The sequence below is a fragment of the Anabrus simplex genome, chromosome 14, assembly GCF_040414725.1.
Source record: "Anabrus simplex isolate iqAnaSimp1 chromosome 14, ASM4041472v1, whole genome shotgun sequence".
Taxonomy (NCBI): domain Eukaryota; kingdom Metazoa; phylum Arthropoda; class Insecta; order Orthoptera; family Tettigoniidae; genus Anabrus; species Anabrus simplex.
Genome location: NC_090278.1, coordinates 96335667 through 96357436, shown reverse-complemented (window position 1 = coordinate 96357436; position 21770 = coordinate 96335667). Strand labels below are relative to the sequence as shown.

Below are 21770 nucleotides of genomic sequence, written 5' to 3'. Positions count from 1 at the left end.
TTGGGAATAGATTCACACAGTTTGGACTCTACAGTTGGGAACAAAAATATTTGTAAAAGGTTCAAAAAGACAGGACCTTGAATGTTCTTGATTGCAGTGCACCTACACAGCTGACGAGATGGCAGTGAAGATATCACTCAGAATGACGAGACACTGGTAGCAGGGAAGTTGGCGGAGCAAGACGATAATTCAGATGAAAGCAGTCATTAGTTTTACTGTGTGGTAGGCCTACTACTCAAATGACAGAGACAAATGACGGGCAATTAAGTTATTTTGTATCAATATTGCATAATATGAAGCCTCCATGGCTCAGGTGGCAGCGCGCTGGCCTCTCACCGCTGGGTTCTGCGCTAGATGGGGGCTTCATTCACTACATTCCTGACTAAGTCAAATGATTCAAAAACAGGCTGTGGATTTTCATTCATTACATAATATGATAATACGATACTCTAATCCCTTTTCACTACGGGGTCGAGTATGAAGTGAGACGAATCTTCGCAGCGAGTTTTTACGACCGTTTTGCTCTTCCTGACGTCAACCTCATCAGAGGAATTAACCCTTTGGGGTCCAATTGATTTTCCACCTGCATCCTGCACAGGTCCAATTTGACATTAGGCAAATATGGGAAGGAAGTACTACATAAGTAAAAAGCTGAATTTTTACATTAATAATACGAACTGCAAATTTATTTATTATCAGTCAAGTTGACCACATTATCAGCGATATTTTTTCAAAGTATGGTACTTCCGGAAGCATTTGTTCGGGTGTAGTCCTGGGTTCCCTGGACAGGTCTCTCAAAAAATGATGTCTCCTTTCTGCCTCCTTTCACTTTCCTGTCGGAACACATGGCACAGTCCTTGGTTTTTTTTTTATCCTGGCGAGCATCTATGATGTGTAGCTTCCAGTTCAGTCAAAGTTCTTCGTCACAGCTGCTCCGTCGGCCGCGCTTACGGGCATTTTTGTTCCTAACGTCCCCAACAAGCCCCTGAATGTTTTGCGATTCACCTCGAGCTTATTTTCTGCCTTTTGTTGCATATATAGGTGAAAACTGTTCACCAAAGCTACCTCCAACACCCAGCAGTACAATTTCCTCCACCCCTTCAGGCTTTTCACTACAATACCATAATATGAGCAGTAGTGATCAGCACGATCGACCCCTCCCATTTTGCCTGTGTAATCTATGATGGCACCAGGTTCAAAAATTCTTTCTTTTCCTTGCCCATTCCGGTTGTCACCATCAGAATCTGTCAACAAATCATCGTCAATATCGCCACTGTCACATAACTGTTCGTAAATATCATTAGGCTCCATGCCGCGGCTGGTGGACGCCATGTTGATAATGAAAGTAAACTCAGCAGTGACAGTGAGGAATTATCTCCAAAGAAAACACAATTCAGCTTAAAGGAATGAACAGCAGATGGCAGTAGGCAAGAGATAAATGCCAAGGCTGTATACTGCGTAAAGCTCGGCGCCATTTCTGCTCCAGCATACGAAATATATAACCTCAAAGTTGTGTCGGACTAGGTCCGACATAGGACCGGAACTGAAAATTAATGATGTCGGACTGAGTCCGACATTGGAACCCAAAGGGTTAATGAGATGAAATAAGTGACGTGATAGGAGTAACTATAATTACATTTACTTTATATGTAGGACCTACAAGTCGTGTTCACCATTTATTGCCTTTTCACACTTAGAAATACTGCCTTCCAATGAAAATAGCCAGTATTCGTAACTAAAATAGATTCACAAGTTTGTTAAAAAATAGTGTAGAATGTTTACATGTACAATTTATAGCTCTTCATAAACCAAACAGACTTCATTATGATTAGTCAGAGATTCAGAAACCAGGTGTTGGATTGCAAAACTTTCCCAGGAGCAGACGTGGACTCCGACCACAACTTGTTGGTCATGAAATGCCATCTGAAGTTGAAGAAATTGAAGAAAGGAAAGAATGCAAAAAGATGGGAATTAGACAAGTTGAAAGAAAAGAGTGTGAGGGATTGTTTCAAGGAACATGTTGCACAAGGACTAAATGAAAAGGCTGAAGGAAACACTATAGAGGAAGAGTGGAGAGTTATGAAAAATGAAGTCAGTAGGGCTGCTGAAGAAATGTTAGGAAGGAAGAAAAGATCAACTAAGAATCAGTGGATAACTCAGGAGATACTAGACCTGATTGATGAACGACGAAAATACAAGAATGCTGGAAATGAAGAGGGCAGAAAAGAATACAGGCGATTAAAGAATGAAGTGGATAGAAAGTGCAAAGTAGCTAAGGAAGAATGGCTGAAGGAGAAGTGCAAGGATGTCGAAGGCTGTATGGTCCTGGGAAAGGTAGGTGCTGCATACAGGAAAATCAAGGAAACCTTTGGAGAAAGGAAATCTAGGTGTATGAATATTAAGAGCTCAGATGGAAAGCCACTTCTAGGGAAAGAAGACAAAGCAGAAAGATGGCAGGAGCACATCTAACAGTTGTATCAAGTGAAGATGTAGATAATTTGGTTCTGGAACATGAAGAGGCTGTTAATGCTGATGAAATGGGAGACCGAATTTTGAGGTCAGAGTTTGACAGAGCTGTGAGTGACCTCAATAGGAACAAGGCACCTGGAATTGAGGACATTGCCTCTGAATTACTGACTGCCTTAGGAGAAACCAGCATGGCAAGGTTATTTCATTTAGTGTGCAAGATGTATGAGACAGGAGAAGTCCCATCCGATTTTCGGCTGAATGTGGTTATACCTATTCCCAAGAAAGCCGGTGCTGACAGGTGTGAAAACTACTGCACCATTAGTTTGGTATGTCATGCCTGCAAAATTTTAACACGTATTATTTACAGAAGAATGGAAAAACAAGTTGAAGCTGAGTTGGGAGAAGATCAATTTGGCTTCAGAAGAAATGTAGGAACACGTGAAACAATCCTGACTTTACGTCTGATCTTAGAGGATCGAATCAAGAAGGACAAGCCCACGTACATGGCATTCGTAGATCTAGAAAAGGCATTCGATAATGTTGATTGGACCAGGCTATTTATGATTCTGAAGATGATAGGGATCAGATACCGAGAACGAAGAATTATCTACAATCTGTATAAAAGTCAGTCTGCAGTGATAAGAATCGAGGGCTTTGAAAAAGAAGCAGCAATCCAGAAAGGAGTGAGGCAAGGCTGCAGTTTGGCCCCTCTTCTTTTCAATGTTTACATGGAACAGGCAGTAAAGGAAATCAAAGAGAAAATTGGAAAGGGAATCACAGTCCAAGGAGAGGAAATCAAAACCTTGAGATTTGCCGATGATGTTGTTATTTTATTTAAGACTGCAGAAGATCTTGAGAAGTTGCTGAATGGTATGGATGAAGTCTTGGGTAAGGAGTACAAGATGAAAATAAATAAGTCCAAAACAAAAGTAATGGAGTGCAGTCGAACGAAGGCAGGTGATGCAGGAAATATTAGATTAGGAAATGAAGTAGATGAATATTGTTACTTCGGTAGTAAAATAACTAACGATGGCAGAAGTAAGGAGGATATAAAATGCAGACTAGCACAAGCAAGGAAGAGCTTTCTTAAGAAAAGAAATTTGCTCACTTCAAACATTGATATCGGAATTAGAAAGATGTTTCTGAAGATTTTCGTGTGGAGCGTGGCATTATATGGAAGTGAAACATGGACGATAACTAGCTCAGAAAGAAAGAGAATAGAAGCTTTTGAAATGTGGTGTTACAGAAGAATGCTGAAGGTGAGATGGATAGATCGAATCACGAATGAAGAAATACTGAATCGAATTGGTGAGAGGAGATCGATTTGGCTAAATTTGACGAGAAGAAGATATAGAATGATAGAACACATCTTAAGACACCCAGGACTTGTTCAGTTGGTTTTTGAAGGAAGTGTAGGTGGTAAGAACGGTTGGGGTAGACCAAGGTATGTATATGACAAGCAGATTAGAGCATATGTAGGATGCAATAGTTACATAGAAATGAAAAGGTGAGCACAGGATAGGGTGGTATGGAGAGTTGCATCAAACCAGTCTATGGACTGATGACTCAAACAACAACAGAACAAAAGGTGCAAAGAGGTGGTCAAGTAGAGGTTGTCTCACATTTTCACTAGGACGTTCCTGACTGCTCTTCAGAATAAACAAAGGAGCTGGAAAAGGACAGATGATCATGAATATCAAAATTATCGTTACCTCGCTGAACAAAGATCAATAGCTCCTTCCCTATTGGATGGCACATTTTAATCATTTAATTAGATCAAAGAAAAATGGAGGAGTAGTAAGGTACTATGTCAATGACAGCAGCAATTAGATCCAAATACCAAAGAGCGGAAGTCAAACGAGAGCGAGACACAACTATCCCTGACACCCCAGTATGCTACTAAACAAAAAGTGATGTATCGTACAAGTATAAAAGGAGGCAGGGAGGTTTGTGCTGCTCAGTATGTCTACAGAACAGCAAGATGCATCGGTCAGGTGGGCTTAGTGACTTCCTACATAAGGTAAACGTTATCAACAGGGGACTTTTCTAACCTTACGAATGAACCCAAATCAACTGCGTTATGATATTTTCAGGTAAATATTCCATCTATACAACACACTTGCTTTTTAATAGCAAATTCACGGCCGACGCTACAAATGATGTCAGTGTTTTCCGGACTTGTAGTCCAGGAGCAGGTGATGGTGCTGACGTTTCACTGAAGACTGTGCTCGGCATTGTCCAGGGTTCCAACTGACTTCGATAGGAGCGAAGCTCACAGTGGAATGAAGTGGTGGTGTAATTCCATGGTTCGCCGCTCGCCTATTGGTCCGCCATGCTGGGGCGGGGCAGTCGCTGATTGGCTGTTCTTCAGCCAATGGTTGAAGCATTAAGGAGCCCGATGTACATCGAGCTCCCTTGGCGGACACAGGCAACTGATCAGCCGTAGCTTTTTCTGTTCTGCCTCGGCCATCGTGTACTCCAGGACTGGAAACCAGGCTCTGTTTACCCATTCAGATTCCTCCTTACGGCTGAAGCTGTTGGTGTGCTTCCCTCTTGTAGCCGGGCATGATAAGATAGAGTCGTTGACAGAACTTTGGTGTCGCTGTAATGTTAGCGGTGAGTGTTCAGCAACTGATGATCTAACTGCTATGTCTGTTATGCTCCTTGAATCGTGTGGCGATGCTGCATTTTGTAGTGCCTATGTACAGCTGGTCACAGCTGCACAGGAACTTTTAGACACCTGCTGTGGAGAGAGGACTTTGGCAGACCTTAGAAGTTCCTGGATTTTCTTCGTACGTTTGTATATGGTTTTAACCCCAAGGGACTCCAGTGGCCTCCCTATTCTGTCAGTTGTTTTCCCCAATATACGGCTGCCGGCCGCTCCTCTTCTTTCTCCCTGGTTGTTGGAAATCTGGATGGAGTGCTTGCTGGATATCTTTATGGCTGTAAACGTTATTGAGTAGGGACATATTGAGGTGCTTGCTTTTTATTCTTTTCAAAATAACATTGTTTGAGTAAAATGGAACATATTTCATCCCATTGCAACATCTTCAGCCATAATCGTAACACAATGTATACAATATATAAAAGAAGAGTACGTTAAAAAGCACTGGGTACTTCTAGGTATGTTCTGTCCAATTCCGATTAAGAATATAACTGTTGGCAACTTACCAGATTACTTGTAGGCCACAATTTGTTCATGAAACTTGCGTAAATGATTTTTGTAACCAGTTCTATATATTCCCAACACCAAGTGCAAGCAAGTTGATAACAATCTGGAACAGTGAGCAAGTTGCAGGAAAGTTGGACAGAACATACCTAGAAGTACCCAGTGCTTTTTAACGTGTGAATTTTAATGTACTCTTCTTTTATATATTGTATACATTATAATACCAATATAATGGTCCGTTATTGGACATTATAAATTTTCCAGCTGACTCACTCTTGGTTGCCTGCGTTTCGCCCTCGTGTGCTAAGTTAGGCTCGTCAGTTGGGACCTAGCACACCACCCAAGACGCAAGGCTAGTGCATACCGTGGAGGCCACTGCATAGGCTAATTTGAAGCCACCAGCAGTGCCAATGCACTATGAGAGCTATGTCTCATTTCCAAAAATAGATGCCTGTCTGGCCATCAAATGATGTAGATGTTGATTCCCACAGGGAACCTACAATATTTGTCCTGAATGAGTAAATTTATGATACCAATATAATGGTCCGTTATTGGACATTGGACAGCTGGAAAATTTATAATGTCCAATAATGGACCATTATATTGGTATTATAAATTTACTCATTCAGGACAAATATTTTAGGTTCCCTATGGGAATCAACATCTACATCATACTGTATACATTGTCTTAAAATTATGGCTGAAGATGTTTCAATGGGATGAAATATGTTCCATTCGAATAAAAATTCCAAGACTCTGCCAGGAATCAAACCCGCAACTCCACGGTCCTAACACCAGAATGAGGAACAGCTGGAACAATGAAAACCAAGAGGACAACATCATTAAAGAAGAGAGTAACACTCACCCTTTCTTGAGCACCTCATTAATATCTTGGTGGTGCACGTGAGCGAACGTGCAGCCGAACCGACGGAACGCTTCCAGGACGTCTAGGTCTGGTTCATTGGGAGGGATTCCATAGACAATCAACCTGGAAAGATCAGAAGTTCACAATACATACATACATTAGCATTAAAGACTTTTATGCCTTTCAGCGTTCAGTTTGCAAGCCTCTGTGAATTTACTAAACGTCACCACAATCCTCGATTTGCAACCAGTGTTGTGGCCTCATTTAGTTCTATACCTCTTATCTTTAAATCGTTAGAAACTGAGTCTAACCATCGTCGTCTTGGTCTCCCTCTACTTCTCTTACCCTCCATAACAGAGTCCATTATTCTCCTAGGTAACCTATCCACCTCCATTCGCCGCACATGACCCCACCATAGAAGCCGGTTTATGCGTTCAGCTTCAACCATCATGTTCATTCCTAAATTAAGCTGCCTCTGTGGATGCGTGGTAGAGTGTCGGCCTCCGGATCCCAAGATAGCGGGTTCAAACCCGGCAGAGGTAGTTGGATTTTTGAAGGGCGGAAAAAAGTTCATTCGACACTCCATGTAAAAGATCTCTGGTGATACATTTGGTATTTACCCGACAAAATTAATTAAATCTCAGCCACAGACGCCCAAGAGAGATCCGGTTTACTCTGTCTGCCATGTAGCGGACCTAGAGTAAAACGGAACTTCAAAACTGACGAGCAGACAGCGTCAAATCGAAATGTCTGCAAACGGTAGCTGAGGCCATACGATTATTATTATTATTATTATTATTATTATTATTATTATTATTATTATTATTATTATTATTATTATTATTAATCCTAAATTAGCCTTTATCTCCTCATTCTGAGTACCCTCCTGCCATTGTCACCTCCTGTGTGTACCAGCAATTATTCTTGCTACTTTCATGTCTGTTAATTCCAAGATATGAATAAGATATCCTGAGAACACCCAGCTTTCGCTCCCATAAAGTAAAGATGGTCTGAAAACAGACCGATGTAAAGATAGTTTCGTCTGGGAGCTGAATTCCTTCTTACAGAATACTGTTGATCGCAACTGCAAGCTCACTGCATTAGCTTTACTACACCTTGATTCAATCTCACTTACTATACTACCATCCTGGGAGAACGCACAACCTAAATACTTGAAATTATCGACCTGTTCTAGCTTTGTATCACCAATCTGACATTCAATTCTGTTGAATTTCTTACCTACTGACATCAAATTAGTCTTCAAAAGGCTAATTTTCTTACCATACTCATTGCACCTCTTTTCAAGTTCCAAGATATTAGACTGCAGGCTTTCGGCACAATCTGTCATTAAGACCAAGTCGTCAGCATAGGCCAGACTGCTTACTACATTTCCACCTAACTGAATCCCTCCCTGCCATTTTTATACCTTTCAGCAGATGATCCATGTAAACTACGAACAGCAAAGGTGAAAGATTGCAGCCTTGTCTAACCCCTGTAAGTACCCTGAACCAAGAACTCATTCTACCATCAATTCTCACTGAAACCTAATTGTCAACATAAATGCCTTTGTTTGATTTTAATAATCGACATTTAATTCCATAGTCCCCCAGTACGGCAAACATCTTTTCCCTTGGTACCGTGTCATATGCACTCTCTAGATCTACGAAAAATAAACACAGCTGCCTATTTCTCTCGTAGCATTTTTCAATTACCTGGCGCATACTGAAAATCTGATACTGACAGCCCCTCTGTGGTCTGAAACCACATTGGTTTTCATCCAACTTCCTCTCAACTATTGATCGCACCCTCCCTTCCAAGATGCCTGTGAATACTTTGCCTGGTATACTAATCAATGAGATACCTCGACAGTTGTTGCAATCCTTCCTGTTCCCTTGCTTATAGATAGGTGCAATTACTGCTTTTGTCCAATCTGAAGGTACCTTACCAACACTCCATGCTAATCTTACTACTCTATGAAGCCATTTCATCCCTGCCTTCCCACTATACTTCACCATTTCAGGTCTAATTTCATCTATTCCTGCTGCCTTATGACAATGGAGTTTATTTACCATCCTTTGCACTTCCTCAAGTGTAATTTCATCAACATAATTTTACTCCTCCCCATGAGCTTGGCTGTTCGCAACACCACCAGGAAGATTTCCTTTTACATTGAGAAGGTGTTCAAAATATTCCCTCCACCTCTCCAGTGATTCCCTGGGATCTATTTTAAGTTCACCTGAATTACTCAGAACACTGTTCATTTCCCTTTTCCCTCCCTTCCTAAGATTCTTTATTACTGTCCAGAAAGGTTTCCCTGCTGCTTAACCTAGCCTTTCCAGGTTATTACCAAAATCTTCCCATGACTTCTTTTTGGATTCAACAACTATTTGTTTCGCTCTGTTTCTTTCATCTACATACAAATCCCTGTCTGCCTCGGCCCTCGTTCGGAGCCATTTCTGATAAGCCGCCTTTTCACGTTTACAAGCAACTCTCACTTCATCATTCCACCAAGATGTTCGCCTTTTCCCATCTTTACACACAGTTGTTCCTAGGCATTCCTTTGCTGTCTCTACTACAGCATCCCTGTATGCCACCCATTCTCTTTCTATATCCTGAACATGCTTAGAGTCTACTGTTCGAAACTTCTCACTAATCATATCCATGTACTTCTGTCTAATTTCCTCGTCCTGGAGATTTTCTACCCTTATTCGTTTGCAGACAGATTTCACTTTCTCTACCCTAGGCCTAGAGATGCTTAATTCACTACAGATCAGATAGTGGTCTGTATCATCGAAAAATCCCTGGAAAACTCGTACATTCCTAAAAGATTTCTTGAATTTGAAGTCGGTTTATTATGGATCTGGTACCCCTAGCCTCCAATGTGTAGCAGTGAATAGCCTTATGCTTGAAGAATGTATTTGTAACTGCTGAACACAAACTAGCACAGCAGTCCAGCAAACGCTTCCCATTCCCATTAGCTTCCATATCTTCCCCACATTTACCAATCACACTTTCATATCCTTCAGTTCTATTTCCAACTCTCGCATTGAAATCGCCCATTAGCACTATTCTATCCTTGCTGTTGACCCTGACCACGATGTCACTCAATGCTTCATAAAACTTGTCAACTTTATCCTCATCTGCACCCTCACATGGTGAAAACACCGAGACAATTCTCATCCTAATTCCTCCAACTGACAAATCTACCCACATCATTCGCTCATTTACGTGCCTAACAGAAACTATGTTCGTGCAATGGTATTCCTGATGAACAGCCATACCCCATACTCTGCTCTTCCCTTTCTAACACCTGTCAAGTACACTTTATAATCTCCTATTTCTTCCTCGTTATCTCTCCTTACCCGAATATCACTTACTCCTAGCATATCCAGATGCATCCTCTCTGCTGACCCAGCCAATTCTACTTTCTTTCTTCCATAAGCCCCATTAATATTGATAGTTCCCCATCAAATTCCATTTTGTTTGCCAAGTTGTTTCCAAGGAGTCCCTCGCCTGTCAAATAGGTGTGGGACTCCATTACTCCCATAGGTCCGAGGCTTGCTTAAAATGTTCTGAGCTGGGTAAATTAATGTAGCAGGATGCTACCCTACTTAGGACGTTACTACAGTAACCCACACCATGAACCACGCACTGCCTGGGCAATTATAGAGGAGACAAGAAAGTGAACATAAAGTAGAAATTGCATTTCTCCAGCTCACCTGATGGCCAGGATTGTGTTATGGTACGACACAGCGGTTAACTTGTTGAATTTCTGTTAGTGGAAAAACAAATTACCATCAGAATACTGGCCGGCATGGAAGGGGAGGGGAGGTGGTAGTATCCAATTGCTAATCAACAGATTGCGTGCCAAAAGCCTGGATTCAATTCCAAAGCTCTCAGCATGATGCTCTTGACGGCGATTTGTTAAGCCTTGATCAGACCCCTTGGTGTTATTCCACAGGATGAGGCTACGTATCGACACCTGAGTTTCACTCTCTCCCTACCTCTTTATGTACACACTGGTCACAGAAAAAAAGGAGTAACAACAAGGATGGTGCGCAGAAACCGCCCATCAAAAAAGTTAATGGACTCATGTCCAAGAAGAATACATACTTTTCACAAAAGTGAAGATATATTGAAAAAGAAAATTTCATTTAGGCCAAAAATATCTGTAAAAATAAAATAAAAATTGAATACACAAGTCAGGTAGCGTATATATGTGACAGTCACTTGGGAATTGTACATTAAGCCAAAAAATATTATTTTATTATTTTATAGTACATAATATACCATCGTTTTCTTTGAAAACAAGAGGACAAGTGTGAAAATACGCATTTGCCAAAAGCTTAACATTTAGACAGAATTATCTGTGAAGTTTATGCAACACATGCTTTGAGGATTTCAAGAAAACCTTCGACAAGGAGAAATGGTTAAAGATCTGGATAATTCTCATGGAAATGAGACCACCTGAGGCACCTACACTAGTGAGACTGATCAAATATGGTGGCAGTCCGTGTCAATGACACCCTTCCTGCTATTTTCTCGACTGTAGCTGGAGCGAGGGAGGGGGTGCATTTTATCGCATCTCCTTTTTAACATCGATACCGGGCACGCCATGAGGGCGGACCTCGAAGATGCAAAGGCGGCATCGCAGTTGGTGGCAAGAAAATTAGCAATCTATGAAATGATGATGACATACTGATAACAACCAAAGATGAGCATGAACTAGGGACCATGATGCGAAGACTAGAAAATCAGAGCAGAGCGTACGGACTCATTCCGACAACGGATAATTGAAGTTGCTCTTCAGTAGAAACTACATGATATAGATGTTGATTCCCATAGGGAACCTGAAATATTTGTCAACATCTATATCATCTGACGGCGAAGTAGGCATCAATTTCTGGTACTGAGACAAAGTCTCTCATAATGCATTGGCATTGCCGGTGGCTCCAAGTAGCCTACGCAGTATGCACTAGCCAGCGTCTTGGTCGGTGTGCTAAGTATCAACTGATGAGCCCAATCTAGCACACGGGGGTGAAACGCTGGCAACCAGGAATGAGTTAGCTAGAAAATTTATAACGTCCAATAAAGGATCATTTATGTTGGTATTAGAAACTACAGTCGAAACTGGTTTAGATGTCCCTCTCTAGCAAGTTTCCCTGGTTATTACGCCATTATTCCGAAGTCCCACGACGTGTTCTCTTAAATACATGCTAAAGAAACCTAGATAGCATATTTATGTCACTCTTTAGTACGTTCGTAACTGCCACCATAAGAAATGTAAATTACCGATCCTGGCCACGTTGCGCGCATGACAGGCCAGCAACAAATGGCCTGGGTAAGGATTTGGTAGAGATCTAACTTCACGGCCGCGGAGCGTGGTTGCGTGTCGGCCTACGGCTGCAGGGGGTGTCAGTCCTAAGACAGTCTTATTCACTTCGCGTCTGACGTGTTGGTGCTTAATTAGACGTTCGTGAGGTGACTTTCAGACGGGGCGGGTTCGATCTGCTTCTGCGCTTAGCCGCTGGTCTGCCCAGGCCTAAACTAAGAACTGACTGTTCAAATAGAATCTTTCAGATGATGCAGAGGTGGAGAATAACAGCACGCAGGAGAAATATTTTAGCGGGCAGTCCATGGTGAGCTGCGGTCCCACACCCACAGTTTCTTGTTATTGGACATTAATTTTTATGCATGTCATCGTACACAACGAATCGACCGTGCTCGCGTCATCAGTACAGAACCCAATATTGTACCTATAAGAAAGTAGAAAGGGATTTAGACAATAAACAAAAGTAGGCCTGCTCTCACCCATTCCATCATCGTCTTCATTTCCCGTTTCCAGCTTCTCGGGTCAGGTTGTGAATCAAGGACCTCTATTGCTGCCTGTCTCTCCACCACTCTTCTCCCTTTTTTTTAAAGCATATCTTCTGGTTTTCCTCCCCTCTGCTCTATGCACTCCCACACTGAATCTGTCCACCTCTTTAGGGGTCTTCCTCGTTGTCTCATTCCTGTTAACTTCTCAGAAAAAGTTTTCTTTGGCACTCTCTCTTCTCCCTTACTACTTCAGCTTGTTGTTTCTATCCTGTCTTGAAATTACAAGATTCCTGTCCTTTTCCTTATCTCTTCATTTCTAAATCTATCCTTTCTGGTCTTGCCCTCGATACCTCTTAGGAATTTCATCTCCGCTGCCTGTATTCTACTCTCCTCTTGTTTTGTTGTAGTCCACGATCCAGCTGCATAGGTTCATAATAGGTAGAATATAATACTTTCTTACGTTTCTTCGGGACATCTCGGTTCCACAAAATACCCCTTACACTCTGGTAGAAGCTGTTTGCTTGTATTCTTTTCCCCATTTCCATCTTCTGTGATCACACTTCCCAAGTACTTGAAACTTTTAACTGCTTCCAGAATTTAACCATTCAGTTTTATCTTTCCTCTTCCTTCCTTCCCCTTGTCATCACTATTGTTTTACCTTTCTCTGTGCTTACTTTCATCCCAAATTTTTCTATCTCTTGATCCATACATCTACTTGTTTTTGCACTTCCATTTCGTCCTATACCACTATATCATCTGCAAACAACATGGCTTTTGTTGCCTGTCTTCCCAATCTCTATTTAATGTTCTTATGAATTTCATCAATGACTATGATGAATAGTACGGGGGATAGTACAGACCAGTTTCAACTTTAAACCATTTTGTTTTTCCTATACTAGTCTTCACATTACTAACACAATTTGACATACAGTATTTATTTCTCATTTTAAATTTAAAAGTTATTCATGTGCTTTTTTCTTTTCCTGTGTGATGTACAGCGGTTGTTATGGAACCCATAATAGACAATGAGAACTTAACTTTAATGTCGGAAATACCAGTGGTCACGTGTTTGAGAAAGTGTGATATCATTTAGACCCGTAACTGACAGAGAATCCTCAAAATTGTACCCATCTTCTTCTCTAACAAAGTGTGAACTATTTTTTTTATTTTCATAAGTGTAAACAAAGACTATGATGGTCCATATTTATTATCCACACTGAAAAGTGTTGAAAATGATCCGCAGGAAAGCGCGGAGAGTTTTGCACCGCTTGACCCCTTGTGTGTGCAAGAGTCAGCAGAAGTGGGTGCACCCGCGCATACACATGGACACATTTTACTATTGATTGACTTATGTACGTAAATTAGGCCTGCTGTACATATGTATAGTGGTTTGCAGGACATTCAGTTATGGATACGAAGAAAGCTAGACAGTTTACAGATGATGAAAAATTAAAGTTTATTGAGAAAGTGGATGCTAAACCACACATGAAACGTGTGCAAATCGCCCAGATGTTGGACTTTCCAGTGACAACTTTAAACATAATTGTAAGCGACGCGTGTAGTTCGCATTGCTAAGAACATTTTTCTTCGAAGTTTTACTATGTTGGTGTTCTTAAAATGTATTTCTTTATTTATTTACAATTATAATTAATGAAACACTTCTTTCTTTGTTCTTATAGTAATTATTTTTACGTTAGAAAACCTGAAATTTAACAGCAAAATTGTTCTTAATGTTTTTTAGCATGTTCCCTCTTTATGACATTCTTCTTTTTTCAGTCCCCACAAAAACGTCCTAATCAGTTTTGGATTATTTGATTCTATTTTTTTATTCTAAGAATAATATAAAGTCAGAGACAAAGAGGGGGTGAGAACTGAAAAGACAGTACACAGTGCTGCATGGAATGCAATGTCAGATTATGTATACTCCAATGTTTATAAGATTACCATACAAAATCAACCATGCATAAATTAGTATCTTCCATATTTCTTAAGTGAAATCATTACTTTTGCAACCTAATAGTTATTTCCATAACTTTATAGGTAAAACTTCACTGCAGAAGAATTTTTCCTTACAAGTTTTGTAAGTTTTTCAGATGGGTAGTATAATTAAATTACTTCAGATACCTAACTGGCAGTACGTCAGGTCAGGTACATCCTGCTATCGTATGCGACAGTAGACCGTACTATCTGCGACTGTCTGGCCGAGGGTTGGGCGGCTGTTACCAAACCTGACAAACTAAAGCTGCTGCCTTGCAGATGTGACAGGGGACTGCTAAAGGCTAAGGGAGATAACCCTGACAGAAAATCTTCTCCAACGTTAGGCCTAGCAAGTCAGTTGAGAGTAACTGCAATCACTTTCAACACTTATATGAGCCTCGGATGCAAACAAAGAACTCAGAGCAGACAACAGCAGCCGCAGACCCATGCCAGGTATGATGGCTTACAGCCTGATGATAGACCAAGCCTTGCGATTGTGGAATAACCCCAGAGAAGACAACACACTCGAATAGGAACAATCAATATGAGAACCTCAATAGCGACCATCAGTTATTAGTAGCAGAAATGAAAGACATTAATGTACCAAAGATAACAACCACCAAATTACATAAGATTAAAGTGTGGGAACTACAACAGATTGGAAAAAGGACCAACTATCAGGACCGTATAAGAGGACAACTGGCTACGTAAAGTAGAGAGGGGTGAGGTAGAGTGGACAAGATTTTAAAACACCTTGATAAAAGAAGCAACAGAGGTTTGCGGGAAGACAAGTGCGAGAGTAAGGGAAAAAGAGACACCGTGGTGGAATGAGAGAGTAAGATCCTCAATAAAGGAAAGTAACATGGCACAAGAAGAACAAGATAGAGAGAAATCCAAGCCAGAACAGGTAATGGACGAGGGGAAGATCAGAGACCTTAAGCAAGAAATTGAGAGTTAAAAGAGTAGTAGAAGAAGAGGAGAAGATAAAGTGCTGGGAGAAATTTATTCAAAAACTGAAGGAAGACAGCAGAGGCAATGTGAAACTACTGTTGAGAGTGATTAAAAATAAATGGAATTCAGTTGAAACCAGCAAAGCAATTGAGGATCATAATGGAAACCTGGCCAGGAAAGAAGAGGACATTAGAGAGGTTCTGAGGAATCATTCTGATCACCTACTGAACAGGACAGAAGCAGATCAGAGGACAAAAGAACCAGCTGTTGAAACCTGCACAGAGGTACCTCCCATTACATGGGCAGAAACAGAAGCAGCCCTTAAGAAGATGCTGCAAGGGAAATCTACAGGAATCGATGAAGTCAGCACAGACATGATTAAAGCAGCAGGAGTCCAGGGTTTGCAGTGGCTACACAGAGTGCTCAATGCAGTTTGGAAAGATGGCACGATACCTACTGATTGGAGCAAGGGTGTCATTATCCCCCGTAATCACCAAAAATGCTCCAACTACCAGGGAATAACACTCCTTTCTCTTGGGCTTAAGCTTCTTGACAAAATCCTACAGAGCAGATTGCGAGTGATCTTACAGCCACAGTCTGAAGAGGAACAGTATGGCTTTAGGCCTAACAGGTCCACAAAAGACCTATTCTTCAATGTCCGTACGTTAATGGAAATATATTGGGAGAAAGGCAAGGCAAAGATCTGTTTATGGTTTTCCTTGACATTGAGAAGGCACATGACAGCATTGCAAGAGAGAAGATATTTGCCAGAGGGACTGGTGAGGAAAGTTCAGATGTTGTATGAGACCTGTACCAGCTGTATGCGATTGGGTGACGGACATTCTTCCTGGTTCAAGACCGAAAGTGGAGTCCAGCAAAGCAGTGCACTATCCCCATTGGATGACATAATGAAGAGCATCAAGAAAACCTCTGGTGATCTAAATGCAATGGCCTTTGCTGATGATGATATGATCTGGGGAGAAACTGAGGAACAGTACAGTTGAGACTCAATGAATGGAAGATTAAGTTCCAGGAGTTCAATCTCAAGATAAGCGAACTCAAAACAGTAGTGATCCACTAGAAAGTGTGGAAAGCTTTTCATACCTCGGCAGTGTAATATCTCGAGATACACTAGCCACAAAAGAGGTGGCAAATAGAGTGCAAACGAGCTCTCACTTTTACCAGCAACTATGAACACTAATCTGGGATCCCAAAGTACCAACAAAATCAAAGCTGGTGATGTTCAATCAGTACTTCATACCAATCTTAACGTATGGTATTGAAACCTGCACCCTCACTAAGGAAGACTGATGAAGGTTGCAGGCATCTGAGATGAAGTTCCTTAGGTCTACAATTCAAAAAACCAAACTGGACAAATTGAGGAATGATGTGGTTAGGAAGGAAGCTGGGATTGTTACATCATTGTTAGATCGGATCAGCATGTACAGACTGAGGTGGTTTGGGCATGTAATCAGGATGGAGCCAACAAGGACAGCATACGTTAACTTGGAGAGACAAGTGCCAGGAAACGGATGGTGGGAAGAACAAAAACCGACTGGGGATGGACATCGTAACGATGGACATTGTAGATCGGGGAAGGACACTGGAGGACATCATTAACAACAGAACGTATCTCAGTAAGACAGAATGGAAGAGGCTCACCAACAGTACCCGGGAAACTGGAACTGTAAAATGATGATGATGATTAATTGGTACCATGATTTCCAGCAGAGGTACTGCAGATGAAGGGAGGCTAGTAGTTCCTACTTCTACAACCTTGTAAGACATCTACTCTGGGATAACAAGGTGCCCATGAGAACCAGACGACACTGTATAAGTCATATTTTGTGGCCATTCTCACACATAGTCTAGAAACATGTCCACTGAAAGAGAGAGACGTTAGTAAACTGCGGGCATGGGAAATGAAGTTTGTACGAGCTTCCCTTAAAAAAAAAAAAAAAAAAAAAAAACCACAAGGACTATGTAAGGAATGATGACATCAGAAGGGAACTGGAAGTGGACTTTACAGAAGAGAAGCTAATGACTTCGAGGCTAACATGTTATAGACATGGAACAAGAACATGACATGCATGCCTAGAAAGGGTTGAAGGAAGAAGACTAATGAGAAGACTTAGGAAGAGAGGATGTGGAGAGAAGAGAAGAAAATTGTGAGGCAGCGGTGAGAGAGGAGGTATTCCTGGACAGACAAAGAGGGTGAAGACTCGTTTAACACTGCCTTACGCAGTGCGCTGGAGGGTTTTTATGATAATGATGATGATATCTAATTGGCTATCCCATATTATGATTACAGACTACTAACACCTTCATTTGATACAAATATTAAGTATGAAATTGACTACGCTGTTGTGTAATCATTTGTAAAAATCAAGTATCAGGGTCCATGCTTGAAAGTGTTGAAGAAGAAGAATTTGCCTAACGTTGCACCGAAACAGATAAGTCTTATGGCGACGATAGGAAAGGGCTAGAGGTGGGAAGGAATCAGCCATGGCCTTAATTAAGGTACAGCCCCAGCATTTGCCTGGTGTGAAAATGAGAAACCATGGAAAACCATCTTCAGGATTACCGACGGTTTGGTCCCGGATGCAAGCTTACAGCGGCACGGCCAACTCGCCCAGTTCAAAGTGCTGAAGAAGGGAAGCTTGATAGCGACTACTTACTTTAACACAAGGGCAGAGTCCATATGCAGTGACAGTCCTTCATCAACAAGAAAGGCTGATTAACATGGGACAAGGAACAAATATGGTTTACAGAAGTGGTAGATGACGGGAAAAGCCCTGATCTGAGGCCATGCCGAATAAGCTACATATGTTGCAAAAAGGAAAAGATCTAGTACTTTTCATTTAACGATGTTGTAGGACACTTACCACCTCTTTCTATCGTCTGGAGCTCCTGTAGACCGAGGTAAAATGAGGTGATCGTCCTTAGGTCGAACGTGCAAAAGGCCCAAGTCCTTGTAAGATACACTAGACAGTTCTTCCATTGCCTTCTGCGCCTTCTCTGGGCTGGAGAAGGCTAAATAACAAAACCTGAAACAGGCATTAGCTATGAGCAACTAGTCCTCAAATTTAAGATCAAGATCCGTCATCAACAACATCCCAATGTCAGTTATGGAAAGGAACAGACAAATGTAAATCAAGCCATACATACAGGTAGGAAGAAGAAAAGCAGGACAAACACAATCAGGTTGGTGTGAGAAGATGCAAGATTAGGAACATAGCACAAACACGTCTAATTCTTCTGCCAGCATTATTCCTGAACTATAGTGGGGCCCGCTCGTCGGCACATCAGTCTCGATTTGGCCTGATCTTTGATGGCTGTATAATCCAATTCTGGAACCACAGACTTCCACAACGTTGGATAGGTATCGGTCCTTGAGGGTCAATTCATGCGCACTTTCCCAGCATTGTGTTTGTCGGACAGGAGTTTCCTCCGCTGTAGTTCAAAGGATGCCACAACCTCCCAATTTTCAGGGTCAATTTGACGCTTCTTTAGATTTGCCTTCAGAACGTCTTTATATAGCTATTGTTGCCCACCTTGTTTTCCCTGTCTGACCATCAACAGACAGTACATGATTTGTTTTGGAGCCGTGACTCAGACATGCGAATTACATGACCTGTCCATCGATGCTAGTGTTTTATTACGAGATCCTCAATGCTGGTTGTATTAGCTTGCTGCAAAACACTTACAGGATAATACAAGTATTGGAAAATGATGATAAGGCTTGTTGTTTAAAGAGGCCTAACATCTAGGTCATCAGCCCCTTATGGTACGAAATGTAATGACAATTTAAAAGTTCAAAATAATCCACTGACCTGAATAAAAAATATGATAAAGAACGAATGGTTGGATATGAATTTAAAATAATCGGTGGATCCTACCCAGAAACTATCATAAACAATAGTATTACTGACCAATGGACTGCTTCTAATGCACAATCCTGAATCAAGGATTCTTGTTGTCTAAAGAGCCCCTCATAATTGTACTTATCGCTAGTAAAGTAGAACCATGGTATTTGTCATGTTGCGGTACTAATCAAAAGTAGCGCAGACTCGTGGTGTTCCACAAATTACGGTACTACTCACAAGTATTGTATGTCGCACAGGTAACACAGACCTATGGTGTTTCTCATATAACGGAGAGTGCAAGTGTACGAACTGTGGGTGTGGCAAGGCATTGAGGGGTATGAGGGAGGCGTTGGAGAGTTTGAGGGAGATAATTAGGAATCTCGCAGAAGACAGGAAGGAAGATAGGACTCCCTTAAGCAATGTACAGGTTACAGTAGGTGTACAACAGGGAGGGAAAGGAAAGGGGGGAGTTGTAGAAGACAGGTGGTCTAATGTTCTAAGGGGAAGGAGATTGCAGGCTAAGAGCTCTATTCAGGATCAGAATTCAGGACAGGTGTCTGTGTGAAATCGGTACGAGTCACTCCAGGTAGAACAACAGAGGGAATATGAGGGACACGGGACTGTTGCTGAGATGTGTGGAAGTAGGAAGAAGGGAAAACGTAGGAAAGGGAACTGAAGAGAAGAGGATAGGAAAAGACGGGTGGAACAGGGTCAAGGGAAGGAGAAAAGGGAGGAGGAAGTAGCTTCTGCAGCTATCAGGAAAGATAGGGCTGACCAGGAGGGGAGGGGATCAAATGAGGTGGGTAGGATTGAGGCTCTGGTCATGGGGGATTCCATCGTTAGACACATGGGGAAAGTGTGTGGAGGAAAGGGTACCAGGGTAGAGTGTTATCCAGGAATTAGGTTGAGGCAGATGTTGAGGAAAGTAGAAGAGAGGGAGGAGGAGAAGGAGAAGGTGGTAGTGTTTCACATTGGTACCAACAATTTAAGGCAAGATGATATAAGTACCAACAAAGCCGGAGATGTATGGGATCTGGTAAATACAGCACGGTTGAAGTTTAAGAAAGCAGAGATTGTTATCAGTGGAATACTGTGTAGGAGGGATACTGACTGGAGGGTGATTGGGGATTTAAATGAGACTATGGAGTGGTTATGTGGGAAACTAGGAGTGAAATGTCTAGATCCTAATGGGTGGGTAGGAGACAGGGATCTGCGCTCAGATGGCCTTCACTTAAGCCGCAGTGGTACGTATAAGTTAGGAAATTTGTTTGGAAGGGTAATAGGGAGGTACATTCAGGGAAACGGGGTGGCCTAGGGAGCGGTGATAAGGGAACAGGGAACTGAAAATCAAGTAGGGATGACATAAAAATGTTAGTGTTGAACTGTAGAAGTATTGTAAAGAAAGGAATAGAATTAAGTAATTTAATAGATATATATTTACCAGATATTGTAATAGGAGTTAAATCATGGCTGAGAAATGATATAATGGATGCAGAAATTTTCTCAGGGAACTGGAGTGTGTATCATAGAAATAGGATAGGAATGGTGGGGGGGGGGGAGTATTCATTCTGGTGAAAGACGAATTTGTAAGCTACGAAAAAGTTAAAGATGACAAACATGAAATTCTACGTGTAAGGCTCATTTCTAAAGATAATAGGCAACTTGATATATTTGGAGTGTACAGACCGGGAAAGGGTAGCGCTGACACGGATTCAGAATTATTTGATAAGATAATCAGCTATGTGGGAAACGACACGGAAAGGAATGTGATTGTAGCGGGAGATCTGAATTTACCAGATGTCAATTGGTAAGGAAATGTGAACGACAGGATGCATGACCAACAAATGGCAAATAAGTTAATATGGGAAGGACAGCTGATTCAGAAAGTGATGGAACCAACGAGAGGGAAAAATATCCTGGATGTGGTGCTGGTAAAACCAGATGAGCTCTATAGAGAAACCGAAGTAATAGATGGTATTAGTGCATGAAGCTGTTTTTGTCGCAGTTAAAAATAAGTGTGATAGAAAGGAAGGTCTTAAAAGTAGGACTATTAGGCAGTACCATATGGCTGATAAAGAAGGGGTAAGGCAGTTTCTAAAAAGTAAATTTGATAAGTGGAAAATGGTAAATAAAAATGTAAACAGACTCTGGGATGGATTTAAAGCAATTGTTGAGGAATGTGAAAACAGGTTTGTACCCTTAAGGGTGGTAAGGAATGGTAAAGACCCACCTTATTATAATAGAGAAATAAAGAGACTAAGAAGGAGGTGCAGACTGGAAAGAAATGGCTGTGGATGTAAGGAGAAATTGAAGGAACTTACTAGAAAATGGAATCTAGCAAAGAAGGCAGCTAAGAATAACATGATGGCAAGCATAATTGGCAGTCATACAAATTTTAGTATAAAATGGAAGGGTATGTAGCCTATAGGTATTTTAAGGCAGAAACATGTTCCAAGAAAGACATTCCAGGAATAATTAATGAACAAGGGGAGTGTGTATGTGAGGATCTTCAAAATGCAGAAGTATTCAGTCAGCAGTATGTAAAGATTACTGGTTACAAGGAAAATGTCCAGATAGAGGAGGAGACTAATGCTAAAGAAGTATTAAAATTTACATATGATAACAATGACATTTACAATAAGATACAAAAGTTGAA

The 21770-nt window shown here is 41.3% G+C and overlaps 2 protein-coding genes across 5 annotated transcripts in view; one reads left to right on the top strand and one right to left on the bottom strand.

The window, feature by feature from the left end:
* Positions 1 to 21770, top strand: part of LOC136885539 (uncharacterized) — a 392796-nt gene that overhangs the window by 215078 nt on the left and 155948 nt on the right. The gene's annotated exons all lie outside the window — the stretch shown is intronic.
* LOC136885295 (uncharacterized) overlaps positions 1 to 21770 on the bottom strand; it is a 31609-nt gene that overhangs the window by 3287 nt on the left and 6552 nt on the right. For all 4 annotated transcript variants that reach the window (XM_068230390.1, XM_068230391.1, XM_067157803.2 and 1 more), the window contains 2 exons: positions 18134 to 18295; positions 6504 to 6626 (listed from right to left, as the gene is read on the bottom strand). In XM_068230390.1, the coding sequence (XP_068086491.1) occupies positions 6504 to 6626; positions 18134 to 18295 (285 nt within the window). The remainder of the gene's footprint in view (positions 1 to 6503; positions 6627 to 18133; positions 18296 to 21770) is intronic.